This window comes from Perna viridis, chromosome 5 (genome assembly GCF_037379345.1).
Source record: "Perna viridis isolate PV_CMFRI_1.1 ecotype Kerala chromosome 5, ASM3737934v1, whole genome shotgun sequence".
In the NCBI taxonomy this organism is placed as follows: Eukaryota; Metazoa; Mollusca; class Bivalvia; order Mytilida; family Mytilidae; genus Perna; species Perna viridis.
In genome coordinates this window covers 17,862,081-17,878,780 of record NC_142449.1, presented here as the reverse complement: position 1 = coordinate 17,878,780, position 16,700 = coordinate 17,862,081, and the positions used below count along the sequence as shown (strand labels likewise).

Sequence of the window (16,700 nt, the reverse complement as noted above, 5' to 3'; positions counted from 1 at the left end):
TTTGCTTATACTTCGCAAAGTGGATTTGTTCTTCCAGTTGTTACAGTCTGGCATTGAATTAAAAATTGGACGATTATATACGTTAACTAAATGAATGGAATGTATTTGGATGCAGGGTTTCTGAAACGCCCCTGCATCACAATACATTTCATTCATTTATTTTGTTCATATAAACATCCAATTAATTCAGCATCAAGTTTTTTTTTTTAAAAGAAATAATTTGATCATGTAACTTTTACACTAATTTGGAACTCATTTGCATGTTTAACACATAAGACATGGACTTTTATATTCCTAATAGTAAGTATTATATAGTCTCTGAATAAAGCTATATCCAACCTCTGAATTCCACTGAGTCCATATGATTAAGGTATTTCGGCTTTAACGGGACCAATATGGGTAAAAATCAATAACATCTTTATTGAGAAGTTGTGAAGGATATGATAACAGTTTTAGGTGTACATCTTGAAGACTACTAGATTTTTCATTTTTTTTTTAGCACATTTTGTTTTTGTTTCAGTTTATGTAGTATAAACAGTCTCTTTTCTGTATCTTTATTTCCTCATTAAGATATAATGCCAATACTTTAAACAATCAAATACAAACTAAAGATGCAATGTAATCAGAAAGTCATCATGAAAAAAAAACATTGAAGATATATATATTTAAGGGTCTGAAAAATTCCAAACGATGTTAGAACTGTCAAATTTGCGAAGCAAATTTTTTGGGTCGTTCCCTCCGCGGGACTCGAACTCGTACCGCTGTGACATCTATGGCAACACCGCCTGCACTAAGTCCAGCGCCCTAGACCACTCGGCCAGCTAGGCTATATAAAAATATAGCTTTCGCTGGCCGGGTCATTCCTCCTCGTAGGATTAATCTAGGGCTGTAACTTAGTACACGATGTATGGTAGTACGGGACAGTTCATCTAGGTGTTATTATGTAGGATAGAGGATCAAATTAATGATGCATGTCAAAACAAATCAATATTATACGTCTCAGTGGTCTAGGGCGCTGGACTTAGTGCAGGCGGTGTTGCCATAGATGTCACAGCGGTACGAGTTCGAGTCCCGCGGAGGGAACGGCCAAAAAAATTTGCTTCGCAAATTTGACAGTTCTAACATCGTTGGGAATTTTTCAGACCCTTCTATAAGTTTACGTTATCTTCCCTGTATCAATTTGAATCCGATGGAGCAGTGTAGCGAATAGAGTCGTCACATTCTGAGACGTTATATATATATATATATATATATATATATATATATATATATATATATATATATATAAAGTCTAAAGGAATCTGCCAACCAGCAAACTTAATGGGTATCGGATCGTCCAGTCATGACGATGCAGCACAAACAAAACATAATTATATAAGTCTAAAGGATTGTAGAACGATACCGATAAAGATGTTAACACACTATAATATATATAATACAACGTGTATATATATAGGTGCTTTCTGCATTAGCGTTTGGCGTTCGTCCCGGAACTCAGGAGTAAATCACGCTTTCCAAGGCATTGCATAACATGAACGTGTTATTGTCTCATGAAATTGTATGTATCGACCTCGATTGATGTCAGTGTTTTCCTAAAAGTACTTCAACAACTGAAGATTTTTAAAATAAAACATAAAGTCGACTTGCTTATTTTCCTTTTAAAATAAACTCTTGTAGTTTTTAAAAAGATTTTTTATGTTTGCTTTAAAATAAGTCTCATGATTACACCAAGATTCATATCACAGAGTCTGTCAATTAATACTTGTCATGTCTAATATAGTCATTGACCGGGCTAAAATTCATTCATAAATATATATTTAACTTCTATATTTATTCAGATATAAAACTTTTTCACGAACATATCCACGGTATGGCGAGTTAATTCCAAAGTTTATCTTCCTCCACATAAAACCTGAAACACAGAAAATGAATTCAATCATTAAAGAGTATGAAATCGTTTAATCATACATACCTACATTAAAAAAAGTCAGGATGCATCAGTCTACATCATGGAAATAAGCCCAACTGATTTAATCGTGTAAACAGTTTATCATGGTGTGGTAATCGTAGTCATCTAACTGCATTTATTAACATTACTTTTAAATTCAATGTGAACATATCAAATTGTATTATGCAATATTTTGATATGCAAAATTATCAGTAGTACTACATAATTTGACACTGAAAACATTTAACTGAAAATCAAAAATATATATTGTCCATATAAATGTAAATAATATAACTATAACATTATGATTTTTACATTAATTGTTCAAAGTAATTCGTTCACGACCACTAAGACAGACAACTCTGTCTGAGCTGAAGGGATTAATTGCCACACAAACAAAGGGGACAATTTGTAAACAAACACAAAATATATTGATCTTTAGGCTAAAAACCACTAATTCCACTTCCCATAGGCTTCTATGCTAATTTCACAATATTCAATGGCTTCTCTGGACTTTACCTTAACTTTAACCTGCAGAGGACTATATATCAGCATGATTCTACATATGTCAGCTCACAATCCTCAGAATGGCATGTGGGGTTAGCAGACTTGCAGTGCAGTACTGGTCACCGGAAGTGAAGGGTCTATAAATAGCATGGGAAATCCCAGTGTTTTCACAAGATAGGGGTATATTTAGAAATCATTATGGAGATTAGGCTTCACATCACAAGAAGCAAAATGCACCTATAAAATGTACAGAAATGTTTTTCCTTTCAGAAACTGTTTAAATTTTTTAAATGAGATGAGAACTTTTTTCACAGCACTATGAGGAACAGGGGTAATTTCTGCGTAGGACTATTTTTGCGTACGTTCCGAATGCTCATTGGTTGAATTGGTGGTCTGTAACCTAAACTGATGGTTTTAAAACGATCAAATTACGTAGTAACACATTTCTATACAGTTAATAAGCCATAGATATTGCCACGAAAGTGAGATTATACGAAGATATTCAATGTTATTCCGAAATTTCTTTTCCGACAAAATTTGTCGTTGGAACTCTCCGTTACTCCCCATTATAACCAAAATTTCAACTGTTGATTTCGGTAATATACTTCATTGTACAGCCATAAAAAATTAAAAGTCAAAATCTGTAAGCAAATATAAATTTTCTTTTTCAAAAATAGCCTGACATATGAATGGAGTTGAGAGAAATCACACTTTTACCTCGCAATTCTACACCTACTTAATGGATCCGCCATCTTGGTATCCTGGGTTGCGCACTCCTGCGTTTGAATTTTATACTCGATGTACTTTTTCATCTCAAGAAAGAGAGAGACTTAGTCATTGCACCAAACACAAAGATGACGTCTAAATAAGTCTGTGGGGCACCTGCAGAGTATATTTAGAACATTATTTTTAAACCGGTTATTAGTTATTTGGTTGCCTTTTTTAAATTTTTGATGGCTATTATTATTTAGTTTTATATGTTAAAAAACCAAAAGTCACACTAAAATTTTGAGCCAGCAAAAAAAACGATGATTGATTTCCCTACTATACCCTTTAGAAAGAGGAAACAACTCTATTTTCACTTTGTCCCACGACGTGTTGGTCTGATAACGAATAGTTACTGGCAATCCACTTGACAGAAACAATGACAGCTGAAGAAAAAATTGCAAAAATTAAGGAGCACATTAAAGGTCATCAAGACTTTCCTAAACCAGGCATTTTGTTCAGGTATATTGCTTTAACCCAACTCCTATGTATAACTGGATCCGTAGTCCGAATTTCCTCTGACCCTGCAACCCTCCTCTTTTTTATTTGGAATATCCAAATAAAAAAGAGGAGGGTTGCAGGGTCAGAGGAAATTCGGACTACTGGATCCGGTGTATTATATATTCCTTTTTTTACCGAACTGATTCCACGTGTTTTGGTCAGAGGTCAGAGGTTGCCGACACTGAAACTTGACTGTTTTTATACATCAATAACACAAGTAATTTGCCGGCATTCCAAGTAATTTTTAGATTTTAAGAGCAACATAAAATATTTCCAACCATTCCAAACCTCTGTATGCCTTATTATTTAGGCCGTGGCTATACGACCAGTTTTTAAGCAAATCCAGTATGTGTAGACTATTTGACTTGATCCAATTGAAAAGCCAGTCAGCTATGCAACAGGGCACAGTTTAGTAGCTTTTCCTGGAAGAATTGGCTATTCAACAGGATTTTGACTGACTTCTTAAAATTGTTTGATCATACATCATTATTATGTATACAATTTAATACCAATTCTGATTAATCAGATTTTTCATTTCGTCAAAAAAGATTAATATTTAATCAATTAAGAATTAATATGCAGTAAAGTTGTTCACAGATTTTCTTTTTCTTACTCTAAGTCATGTTGGGTTAGTTAAAGTGAAATCATAATAAGGTTTATTTCAAATATCTGTCCACAATCAGCAATGAATGTGAATTTCAATTCCTTTGATGTGATCCTCGAAACCCATCACACAACAGGAGCGGGAATCCAAGGAAGGGTGTGTACCAGGTGTTGGGAAAAATTTTTGTCATGAAATCTTTGATTTGTCTCGAATTCTACTTCCAAATATTTGTTTGACTCACTTCACTTGGCATTTAATTCTTTTTATGCCCCTAACCTGAGATCCTGGATCCGCCAATGCGCAATCAACAAAAAGTGCAGTTACTAACTGAGAAAAATCGCAACTGTATAAACGTCAGAGCACAGGGACTTGAGGTCATGAGATAGATCCAGTAAATGGGCAAAAATTGTACATAAATGCTTTTAAAACTATTTTTTTACATTTTACTATCCATGGCCATACTGGTGATTTTTTGTGTATAGCCATAGATAGTAAAATGAAAAAAATAGTTTAAACAGCATTTTAATACAATTTTTGCTCATTTAATGAATCTGTCTCATGACATGAAGGCCTTGTGCATCAGAGAGCAATACTGAGCAACTTGAGAACAAGATGAAATTTTTAGAAGAATTATACAAATACTGGAGTGTGGTTACATTCAGTCAAATGTAATCCTTTTGAATGTTATTGAAACTAAAGATAACCAGAACTGACGGAAGTCTTCATGTCTGCATCAGCATCAAATACTGAAAATAAAAATACAGTTTCCGCCTCATCCTGATATATGCTTTTAGTGCTCCTTTACAATGTTCATTAACGAACAACACCCTGATCGAGTGCAAGGCTAGAGATATGAATTTCGTCATGTGTGGACGCATATGATGTTCCTGATTTTTCAACACTTGTTTTACCTCAATAATGAAAAAAAATGTACAACCAAAAGGGTCCATGTAGACTTTTGTTGAAATTCCAGTAAAATAAGATGTATGCATGGCAATGGCAACATGGTCAAACTAATCTGTTCAACCTAAAATCTTTGAAGGAAATCTAACATATGATGCTTGAATGGTTTTTCAGGCAGAATTAGCCACCATATATAACACTACCTATTCCAGTGGACAAAGTTGGAAGAAATGTTCTTGGATTTCAATGTAAACATCAAATTGGTAACAAAGTACAATATACTGCACCAAACAAGCATGGGAGGCTGTTTATAAAACATACAGTGAAAAAGTTGCTGTATGTCTGTTCTTGTGTTATGTTCGCCAAAAGATGTAGGTAAAAGCACCATGTGCCATTAGTGTTTTGAATAGGTTCATTTAACCGTGTGTCGGGTTAAAAAAGTCACCGAAATCAAAATACTAGTACTGATTTTGCTTGTGAGGAGTAAAAATTTTGAAAGCATATTGGCAGCTATATAAGTAAGCTAATGACTAATGAAGTAAGACATATATATTATCAAATAATATCAGCAATGTATCTTTATGACTGTATACATAATTATCTCAGTAATGATATTACTTGATTGTTAGATAGTAAAATGCAATTAGCATTTTATTTTGAAGTCCGGTTGAATAGCCTGTCCATAATAGGTAGGCTATTTGACTGGATCTAATTGAATAATCGATCAAATAGCCTCTGCCTATTATTTAATCCCTTTTAGAAATGTAGAAATTACACATGGAACCAATTGATCGATATTGATATGTCGTCTTCACAAACAACATAACTATAAAATATTTTATGACACAGAAAAAAAACTATGGAAAGGTTGATTAGCAAAAATGAACTTTTAGTGAGGATTTGACAAATCAAAGTAACAACCATTTCTTCCCTCATCTTATAATAAAAGCATTTTACTGGTACTTAGAAAAAAAAATAATGGAAATGAATAGATATGCAGTATTTAACAATAGAAAAGTTCACAATGGACAAAATTCAGTTTATTTGGGATATTAAATTATTTACAGATATTTCCAAAATGATTAAAAAGAAATATGACCCTGATGCTTTGAACTCTGCCTTTATTCATTTTTTGTTAATAATACTTCCATTGTTCGACAACATTGAAAATTTTTTATTTTTTCGTTTGACAGTTGTTTTTTTTTTGTTTTTTGGGGTTTCTTTTGTTGAGTTTGTGAAAATTGTTCAAATGTATAAATGATTTCATTTTCGAAGTTGATATTGATTCAAGTGAAAAACAAGGTGCTCCAGAAGGATATATAAAGTATTTTTTAAAATATTTGAATATTTATCATTTAAAAATTAGCAAGTTTCAATAATCTAATGATAGAGATCACCCTACAGTATATCAATTTTAAGTGATCAAAAAATAAATTTCTAAATGATTTCAATCCTTAGCCAATTTCAATCAAATAATTATTTGAATAGGAATTGAAATAAGATAAACATCATTTTGAAATTTTGAAAATGACATATAAATATGTCACTTTCAGAAAATAGATTCTAGTCATTTTTGTCACACCTGTGATGAAAATTGCGGAAGGCAAGACTTAGGTTTGCTTTTCTGGCAACGGCAGAGTTTTCAACATGAACCCCTTGATATTTGGTGTACAAATGCATTACCATCATTGCATCACAAATTCATGCCAATTTTACAAATATAACCCGCAGTCATGGTCTGTTGACTCAGAAGATTCAATATTATAGTTTGTTGTTAAGTTTTCTGATAAGTTCATTTCAATATGATTTTTTGCTATTTTTATTACTTTCAAAATTCTTCTCCTCTGACACCTCTAGACCAATTAGAACCAAACTTGGTATGAATGTTCCTTATGGTATTTTGCATAGAAACAATGGGAGATTTTTTACACCTAAAAAAATATGGCTGCCATTACTAAAAATAGAACAATGTGGTCAGACAGAAGTTTTTCGTATATATTTCCAAAACCAAAACCATTAGGTTTAGCTAAATTCTAATGTAGGGGTAAAAGTGATGAGATCTACCTGTGGTCAAATTTTTGAGTAAATCTGTTAAGAACATTTTATGATTTTTTGTTTTTTTTGTTTTTACATTTTATGAAAGCTTGTGGTATTGCAAGTCTAATAAGGCAACACTATCAAAATCAGACATGGGACTACAAAGAAATGGCCATTTTTATATCATGCCCCTCTGTGATCTTTTCCCTTAAGGAGGTAGACCTAGGGTAAGGGACACAACTCTTAAAACTCATTGGAACGTTTGTATTCAGCATTTTACATCAATCCTTTGTAAGCATCTAATTAACTTTGAACCATTTTATGCTGCTTCAAACAAAAGCTTGAGAGGCTTTGGTGAAATTGAATATAATACAAACATATCATTGATTTCATGAGTTATGTCCCTTACCTTAGGTCTACCTCCTTAATTACTTAAAATGGCAATTTTAGGTAACTTGTCATACCAATTTGATATCTATGATAATTGAAGAAGTTTGTAGTAGTTAATGTCATTGATCGTTATGAAAAAAGGACAGATTTCAGCAATTAATATCATGCCAATTTACTGTGTGATTCTTAGTCTGTGCTGTAAGACCTTTTGAGTACTTTGTGTATCCCAAGCAGTGACATTAGGTATTTCAGGGATGATGTCAAGTTAGGAGACAGTTTTACTGATAAAAATCTTGTTGCTATGTTGTTATTTACAATATTTTGCACAATGCACCTATTAAAATATAGCCAGATTATCAATATCACTACTCTGATTTTATGAGAAAATGGAAATAATGACCAGAAAAGACAATTTTCATCAATTATACATTTCTCTGAAATATGTCATAATTTAACTTATGGTCTCACTAACCACTTCTAAGGTTTCCATTACTTTACAAGTAATTTTCAAAGTTTCACTGTGAATTCCCTGGACAAATGATATCTTAAAGTTGCATACCATTGCGAAGCTTGGAAAATAAGGCTTTCAAAATCATTATGCTATTGGTACGATGATTGTAGTAATTCTTCCACAAAATTTACTTGAATAAATAATTCTGAAAATCCACATTTTTACCTTTTCTGTTAACAGACAGCATGGAGGCAGTTTACTCACACATGTGAACCATATTTATACACTTTTGTAGTAAATTACAAATGTGATTTTGAAGTACACTTTTTAAGCTTTATTTTGGCTACTTTTAATCAGAATACACACAAAAGATGCACTTACAATGCATAGGTCTAGGTTCAGTGTGTTTTTGGTACTACATAAGGGGTGGCCATTTGACCCAGAAGTGGTTAGTGAGACCTAAGCAGGTTGGAGTTCTGCCCTTTTCAATGTTTTTTTTTCACTATTTTTAAGGCTATTTCTTTCAAAAATTTTCTCCTCAGAAAATACTGGACAGAATTCATTGACAGTTAATGTTAATATGATTGTTGTTTAGTTAAAATTGTTAAGAATTTTTATCCAATAAAAAATGCCTTTTTACTAAAAATAGAATGTTGCCAGGTGAGTAATTCAGGCTTTATTTAGCTCTTGGAGGGGTTACTGTTCTTCATTTTTAGTGGTAACTTCTGAACATTTGTAGAGCCACCTGATGGATTGAACTACTTTGAACCTCATATCACTACAGTTCTGGCAAATAGAACTCAAGAAAAAAATCTTGTTTCTGCATTTGAGTTTTTTTAGTGTAGTGGAAATGGCAGAGTAGTTCCAATTGGTAGTTAAATAATAAAAAAAACTCTCAAACAATGGATTAACTTCCTTTGAATGTAAGAATCTCCCTTTAAAGTTTCATCAAAATCCCTTGAGTGCTTTAGGAGTAGTTGTGCTTACCAAGGTTTTAACATGTAAAACCTGTAAATTGTATTATCTCTCTTCGGATGAATTTCTGAAAATAATTCCTAGAGGTTGTATGTACTATAGAAAAGGGTCTGCAGTAGAATTGTTGAATTATTTTGAAAAATGAATTTTAAAGAATTTTTTTCCTAAGACTTATAGAAATCAAAATATTAAAGCCTGCTGACTTGAATATGACTGCCAAGCCCCCCCCAAAAAAGATTTAAGCCAGATGTGTTATCCAATATAATTGGCAAGTGTTAGTGTCTGCTGTCATTGAAGGAGACATCTGAGCTAAAACAAATGTTAAATCTCTCTACAGGTTATAGCTATCTACAACTCTACAAAATTTAAAAACCATTTGTTGGTATAATTGCAGTTGAATTTATTGAAAAAAATTAATGTTCATGGGTGATGCAAAAGCTACCTTGGACCTTTGGTCTAGGGTTTGGTAGTTGTGACATTGCGATAGGGTCACAGCAAGAGTGACCTTAAGTGAACAAAAATGTGGGGATTATTATTGGCAAAAAATCTGTCTGATGACCTAATACATGTATATTTCCTCCTAATGGATATAAATTGTTTTTGGTAAAGCATAAGTGGTTTCATTTACTGACCCAGATAGAAAAAGTTCAAAGAGAGAAAAACATCACAGATTGGTACATTTTGTGATGAGTTACTTCCCTTATAAGCATGTTCTTCCATGTCTGAATAAAGATATTATAAAAAATACTGAATGTAAAGACTGTAGATAATTTGCTTAACAAATTTTCATATATATTTCAGAGATATATTTCCAGTCTTACGGAATCCAGAGGCTTTTAAATGTCTCACAGATGTCCTCATAGACACTGTCAAATCAAAGGCACCAAATGTAGACGTTATCGTTGGATTAGATTCCAGAGGATTTTTGTTTGGACCAATTATTGCTCAGGCACTCAATATTAGTTTTGTGCCTATCAGAAAGGCTGGAAAATTGCCAGGAGAAATATTCCAAGTTGTTTACTCATTAGAATATGGCCAAGTAAGTTTAATAAAAATAACATATGCAAGTAAAATGATGATTTGTTATCTTTGTATGATATAAGAAGGGATTGTCAGTTTAAGCAATCATATACTTCTAATTTTTTATACCACAACAGAATTTTGAGGTTGTAAAGTGTTTAGAACTGTCATTTTATCAATGTCTATTAGTTGAAATTTGGTCTGCAATTGTCTATGTCCAAACAAATTTTGCCATGACTGCAGTGAAGTCCAAAAGGTCTTAACTTAAACTTTGTTTGATATAATGAATTTCAGAATGGAGTTTTACATTGTGGGATGTAATTTTAGGTGTGTCACACTTCTACTTCATGTTTATCCACTTTATGGCAACGCAGCCTTTTCTGTCTTTGACCCATTTTTATACACCCATCTATGTTATACCATTGTCCATCCATCTGTCTTCAACACTTCAGACAATAATTCAAAAACACTTACACCAACATTTATGAAACTTTTGTGAATAGTTCATATCTATTGACATAAGCTCCCTTTCAATTTTTATAAATTTCAGATTTTTTGTTTCAATGTAATGAATTTTTATACTTAAAAGAGAGGGATTTTCAAGTTTTTGCGCGATAACTTAAAAACACTTTCAATAACTTTTATGAAACTTTTGTGAATTGTTCATATCAGCTGAAGTAAGCTCCCTTCCTATTTGTATAAATGTCACAATTGAAATATGAGCAACTTATAACCCAGCCAACTAATGACTATGGATCAACAATCGATTTGATTTTTACTAATATTGACTGTGTTAACAGTGGCACTAATGAAGTCATCTTCTCCGATCATAAGTTAACCTTGCTCTCTTTGTTATCAGCATAAAATGGTTTGTGATTCTGTAATATTTAGAATAACTTAGTCTATTGTATCGCATCTATAACTTTTTATTTAATGTATATGCCTTAATAAATATGAAAGATACTTGGTAACCTTGTCAGAAAAGTGTGTTTAGAACAAGATTGAAATGTATGGGTGTTAAATCAAGACAACAGACTTAGTTAAACTTGAAGTAGCCTTGATAGTGCCAAATTTCTTGTGCATTTTTTTTTCACTTTTTATTTTCGGGGGAGGGTATTTGACAGGGCTCACAGTATTTCTAGTTGATCATATAAATTCATTAAAGCATAAGAACAAGTTAAAACAGCAACAGGCGTATCATGCACTTAATGATATTTTAATTAATGATATTTTACGTAGTTGCAGTGCATCACCTAAATCCACAATGTCTACCAGTTCTGAATTAGGAAAGGGGAGATAATTCTATACATTTATGATATTGTATTTTTACTGGATTTACTGGTGTTTGTTTGCATTTGTAGTAAAATAGGTAGTTATTAATTTGACCAATTACAGTAAGAAATTATTTTTTGTTCATTTAAGGACAAGTTTGAAATACAGAAAGAAGCTATAAAGCCAGGTGCTAAAGTAGTTATTGTGGATGATTTATTAGCCACTGGGGGTAAGTACTGTAAACTTGACTTATATTCATGAGCAAGAAAAAAAAAACTGCAAAGATAAATTCATAATTGAATATGTGTTAGATAGAGTGTTAGTTGCAAAAATAAATAGTTCTGTAAGCAAATTGATTTTGGATCAGGAACACAAAAAAAAAAGTATCAGCAAATTTTTTCACATCATATACTTGCATGCAATTTTTGAATACTTATTGGATTTTTACATTCAATAAGGTTTTTTTTTTTTTTTTAAATGTTTCAAATGATTTTTCAAGACAATTTTTTGAAATTGAATACTATTTGCTGAATGAAAATGCATATTTCAATATGGATTTTTAAGATGCCCTGAGAAAGATATTTAAATGAATTTAATCCCTTGTTAGGAGATGCTTTCAGTTCAGTGAAATGTCAATGAAAATGATAAATACACACATACTGATACTGGTCACATTCATATTATACTGAATATTGTAAGGAGTGAACAAACAGAATTTTGTTTGAAAATTTTTGATGAACTATAGTTGATTGGACAAGGGAAGACATTTTTGAAGGCGAAAAAAGCTTTAATTGTTTTTTCTGTTGACAGGTACAATGAAAGCAGCCTGTGAATTGATAGAGAAAGTTTCAGGAGAAGTTCTGGACTGTTTGGTTGTGATAGAATTGAGTGATTTAAAAGGCAGAGACAAGATTCCTAAGTCTTTGACATCACTTATTTCTTATTAGGTTCAACTAAATACTAGTAGTTTGGTCAATGATTGTTTCTGATACTGCTTTGTTTGACTCACAATCAGGAGCATCATCAAACCATGTGCTCTACATTATTACGATAAAATTTCAAAATCACTAGCGAAACGAATGTAGTCGTTGAAATACACTTACTATTGTCTGTTTGATCTTTCATTAAATAGTCAGATGCAAGGGGCTGGAAAGGGTAAAAAATGCTGGTCATTGACCAACAAATTTTGCAAATGAATGACGACCATTTTCCAATATCAGACATAAAAAATTGTCAACCCTTAAAAATTACAGTATGCCTGGTTTTATTAGTGTATAAACATCCTGTCTACCAGTCTCCTAATTGTGTATTGGAAATTAATTGACAGGTGTGTGTCAATTTTAGCCGATGCGCAGTCACCTGTGACTGATTTACCTTTAACCGATTAGTTCATTGCATAATTGAATTAACAGTACACATGCAGCCCCATTGCGTATACAAATTAATTGATTTAACAAGAAAAAGATTGACAAGTCCATCATTTTCCTGCCGATCTCCCAGAGGTAACTAAAGCACAAAGAACTGAAACTACGAATCAGTTGTAGTTTGCAATTATTCATTCATTGGTTGAATTGTTTTAACACAGAAGTCAACAGACCATTTAAATCAATATACAAAATGTGTTCACAATTTTCTTATATATATAATCAACATTTTTTCATTACAATTCATCTGCTTTTTTTTCAAAAATTTGTATCAAAATATTAAAATGACCAATATCACTGTAAGTATGAATTCCGACTTGTTATTAATAAAATTTGTTTCTTTTCACTACTCTCATAATTTAATTTTAAAAGCCACACTAATAGTTGTTCACAAACTTTGATCATGGTTTGTAATAAAGCAATCAGTTTTCTGACTAGTTGGTTGACTTCGAGACATTAGGGTTAATTAACCTGGAAGTCCCATCAACGGGACTGATTGATTGCCTTGAGTTATCTGAGATTTCGAATCATCCAAGGTAAAATTGTATTGGAGAAAGAGGAGGTTTGCTGGGACTTTGTAATTAGTTCAATTTATCCAAGATGTCGACTGATATGAGTTTGACACATTGAAGTTCATCTGTATAGTTATCACTGTAAAGGCTAACATTGGTTTACTAATTCTAGATATTTATTGAAATGTTCTTAAAATTCTCTAACAAAGCAACCAATTTTTGCACAAAATAAAGAGTTATCTCCCTTTTTCAATGAATTTCAATGCTTTCTGTGTAATTTATTTCTCTTTAACTGTTGCAATTTTTCAAAAACCAGCATTCAACATTGAGAAAGGATGTAATAGTGTTATGAAATGTGTGAAAAATTTTGGAAAACAAAATTTGACATGTGCCATCCACTGCCTGGTTTTTGCATGTATCCTTCTTGAGAAATATGTCAACTGAGATGTATGACCATAATTGACAAAAAACAAAGAGCATTTGAAATTTTTCCTTTTATGCTTGTTATTTCAAATTTGGTTTATCATGACGAGATTTAAAAAATATTTAAATCGAAAACTGTTGGACACACTCCAAGCTTTCTTGTTAACAAGGTATTTTTGATGCACAAAAAATCTTGTCATTTTAATAGTCACTTAATTATCATTTTTTGTAAATTTTGCTCAATCACTCATGTACAACGAAAACACATACTACGATTTTTAAATGATTTTTTTCTGTTGACTGGTATTTTTAGGTAATACTTCTACCTGCATAGGTTTTACCTTTCATTTAGATTTTATAGATATTTTTTTTTTATTATATTGTATTTTTGGGACCCATGTCTTCAGCTTGATATTTTCATTTTTATCAATTCTATTATTTTAGTTAATCAAATTTTCATATAAACATTTAAGTATTCTCTTCAATTTTAATGTCATCTTTAAAATGCTATTAGACCACAACCATGGTTTATTTTAATAGCCATATGAGAAGCATGCCGCCTGTGTCTCTATAAATTACTTCATGGGAATTCTTCATTTGTGTTAACAAACATGGGTATCTTTCTGTTGTGTTTCAGTTTTCATTCATTCCAGTATAGTGTAAGAATATGTAATTCATAGTAATTACATGTAGTAAAATGTAATTAACAGACTGGTTATATTTTGAAAAAAGTATTCATGGTAAAAAAAATGCCTTATTGTTCATAAAAGCAAAAATTTGTATTACCATGTGTACATTGCTGTTTGTTGTCTGCAAAACAAACATGCACATTGAAAAGTTTTTGTTACAGTATGTATGTTGTAAAATCCATGTAGAACACAGGGTTCTCAATAAGTGCCGGCGACCAGCAATTTCGCCGTCTACTTTGACATTAGCACTAGCTATTTTATTGCTCAAAAACTCAAAAAAAAAATTTGGTATCTTTTGACGTTACTGTAACAAATAAAACTTCCATTTCCATATCATTTTTTTTCTTTAACATGTATAAACTGAATGTCAATTTCACAAATTTTTAAACCAGTCCAAAAATCAATTTGCGAGTACAAAAAAAAACTTATTTATTCTTTCACTGTAATTGCTACATATAAATTTGAATTACTGGTAGTAATATCTGTTTAACTTTGATCTAGATTGACATTCAGTTTATACATTTTAGAAAAAAAACAATTGTAAATGAAATACCACTAATTTTCAGATTACAGTATTATTTCAAATCATTCTGTTCATGCTACAATTTTCACAAGGATTAAAAACCTCTATTTGATGTTACTTGGTGTGTTACCAGCCAGTATGGCAGAAGCTAAAAGTAACCTTAGGTCATGAAAACATGAAAAAAGCAACATAATGTCCTTATAAGAAACAAAATATCAGTTTCCCCATTTTATCATTGTTTTACCACAGGCAGGCCATTTATGTTGCATTCTGATATGACATCCTTCAAAGGTCTGTACACCACAGCAGTGGTCTAATTGTGATAAATGTCATAGACATATGACTGTTTTATATCTGTTGTCATAGATAAGTTTTACCAAATTTTACTGATGTCACAGTAGACTTTTGCTTTCCAATGGTAACCACTGCATGCAACACATAGGCTTTGTTTTTTTTCATAAACATGAATAAATTGGTCCTAGTAGAATCAAAATAATTCACAAAGAATCCTCTTTTTCATTGTTTTACTATTTACTAGTAAGTCATTAATTTACCCAGTGCTATAGCTTGGTGTAAAATAAGGCAACATAAATAGCCAATCAATGATAAAACAGTAATAAAATGGACTTTCCACGAATTCTTTCTTTATAATTTCACCCAGAGCGATAGCAGCTCAGAATGAAATGTAGCATTACTTACCAGCCTGAGGTACAAAAAGTGGAGTTTCCTTTATTTGTTTCTTAATTAAAAGACAAATATTAACATTCTACATTTCTTGTTTTAAATTCATTGGTTATCAATATCATATTTGTTGGTTAATGATATATTTTTTGTTAGATCTTAAGATTTGTATATAGCAATTGTCAATATTAATTTGGCATTAGAGGAACGTATTCAGTTTGTTATCTTATTATGAATATATGAATTATGATTGCATTTTAAAGAACTTCATTTGTTTAATACGATTAAATTTGATATTTTCTGTCATCAAAATTTTATGCCTATGGTTTTCAATCTGACCACAATCTTGCTATACTGTAAAGCAGTTAATTTAAATTTGGTATCATGTACATCTTTATATTTTCTGTTAGGCTGTATTGTGAGGTGTTGTTACCCTAAGAACAGGACAGAAAAATGTATTTACTTTACTTGTATATCATTGTTATACTTGGAAGCTTTGATACAAGAATATGTATGGTATTTTCTTTTAGACAATAAATCTTTCTTTCTGTTTTTATTACTTTCACAAAGGTGAAAAAACGGTAGGTTTAGTAGCCACTCCACTCTGGCCATTTGTCATGCATATTGACAACATACTTTGTGTTTCTTAAACTTTGCACAGTGCACATATTCGAAGTGAATTTGACCATTTTTATATGACAACAAAAAAATTTGTGGATATAAAATGTAACGGCAGTCGTTGTCTGGGGACATTTGGTTTCCATTTGACTTAAGTTGTGGTTAACCAATTATTATGAAATTTTTATATGATTTTACTTATCACTAAAGGAAGGTTCCAATTTAATTTGGACTTTGAGGCCTCACCCATTTTAGAAAAGGGGTCAAAAAGGGTAAAAATAGGTGTTTCATTAAAACCATATAGAATGTTTGTTTTTCTTTTATCTAAATTATATTTTTTATTGTGTTCCTTATTTAATTCTGTTAAGCCAATATATCAGCAGATTTTAAGTTTTTGGGGCTGTTTTCAAGTTGTAAGTCAGGAAACACCCTGAAAATTCAACTTTTTTATGTTTGG

General features: G+C 31.6%; 1 protein-coding gene and 1 long non-coding RNA gene across 2 annotated transcripts; one reads left to right on the top strand and one right to left on the bottom strand.

The window, feature by feature from the left end:
- Window positions 1-1,108: 1,108 nt before the first annotated feature.
- Window positions 1,109-3,604, bottom strand: LOC148616346 (uncharacterized). Its single transcript, XR_015922161.1, has 3 exons — window positions 3,506-3,604; window positions 3,173-3,337; window positions 1,109-1,912 (listed from the first exon to the last, which is right to left on the bottom strand). It is a non-coding gene; the product is annotated as an uncharacterized LOC148616346 (long non-coding RNA).
- Window positions 3,543-16,177, top strand: LOC148616345 (adenine phosphoribosyltransferase-like). The gene is made up of 4 exons (XM_088583258.1): window positions 3,543-3,682; window positions 9,883-10,120; window positions 11,524-11,602; window positions 12,184-16,177. Exons 1-4 carry the CDS (start codon window positions 3,600-3,602, stop codon window positions 12,318-12,320), a joined length of 537 nt encoding a protein of 178 aa, XP_088439384.1. The 5' UTR covers window positions 3,543-3,599; the 3' UTR covers window positions 12,321-16,177.
- The last annotated feature ends 523 nt before the right edge of the window (window positions 16,178-16,700 follow it).

Bases quoted from the DNA above. Each gene is read 5' to 3' on its own strand.
- LOC148616345 (XM_088583258.1), top strand. From the start codon at position 3,600: ATGACAGCTGAAGAAAAAATTGCAAAAATTAAGGAGCACATTAAAGGT. The intron at 10,121-11,523 runs GTAAGTTTAATA...TGTTCATTTAAG, and splicing joins ACTCATTAGAATATGGCCAA to GACAAGTTTGAAATACAGAA. The intron at 11,603-12,183 runs GTAAGTACTGTA...TTCTGTTGACAG, and splicing joins TGATTTATTAGCCACTGGGG to GTACAATGAAAGCAGCCTGT.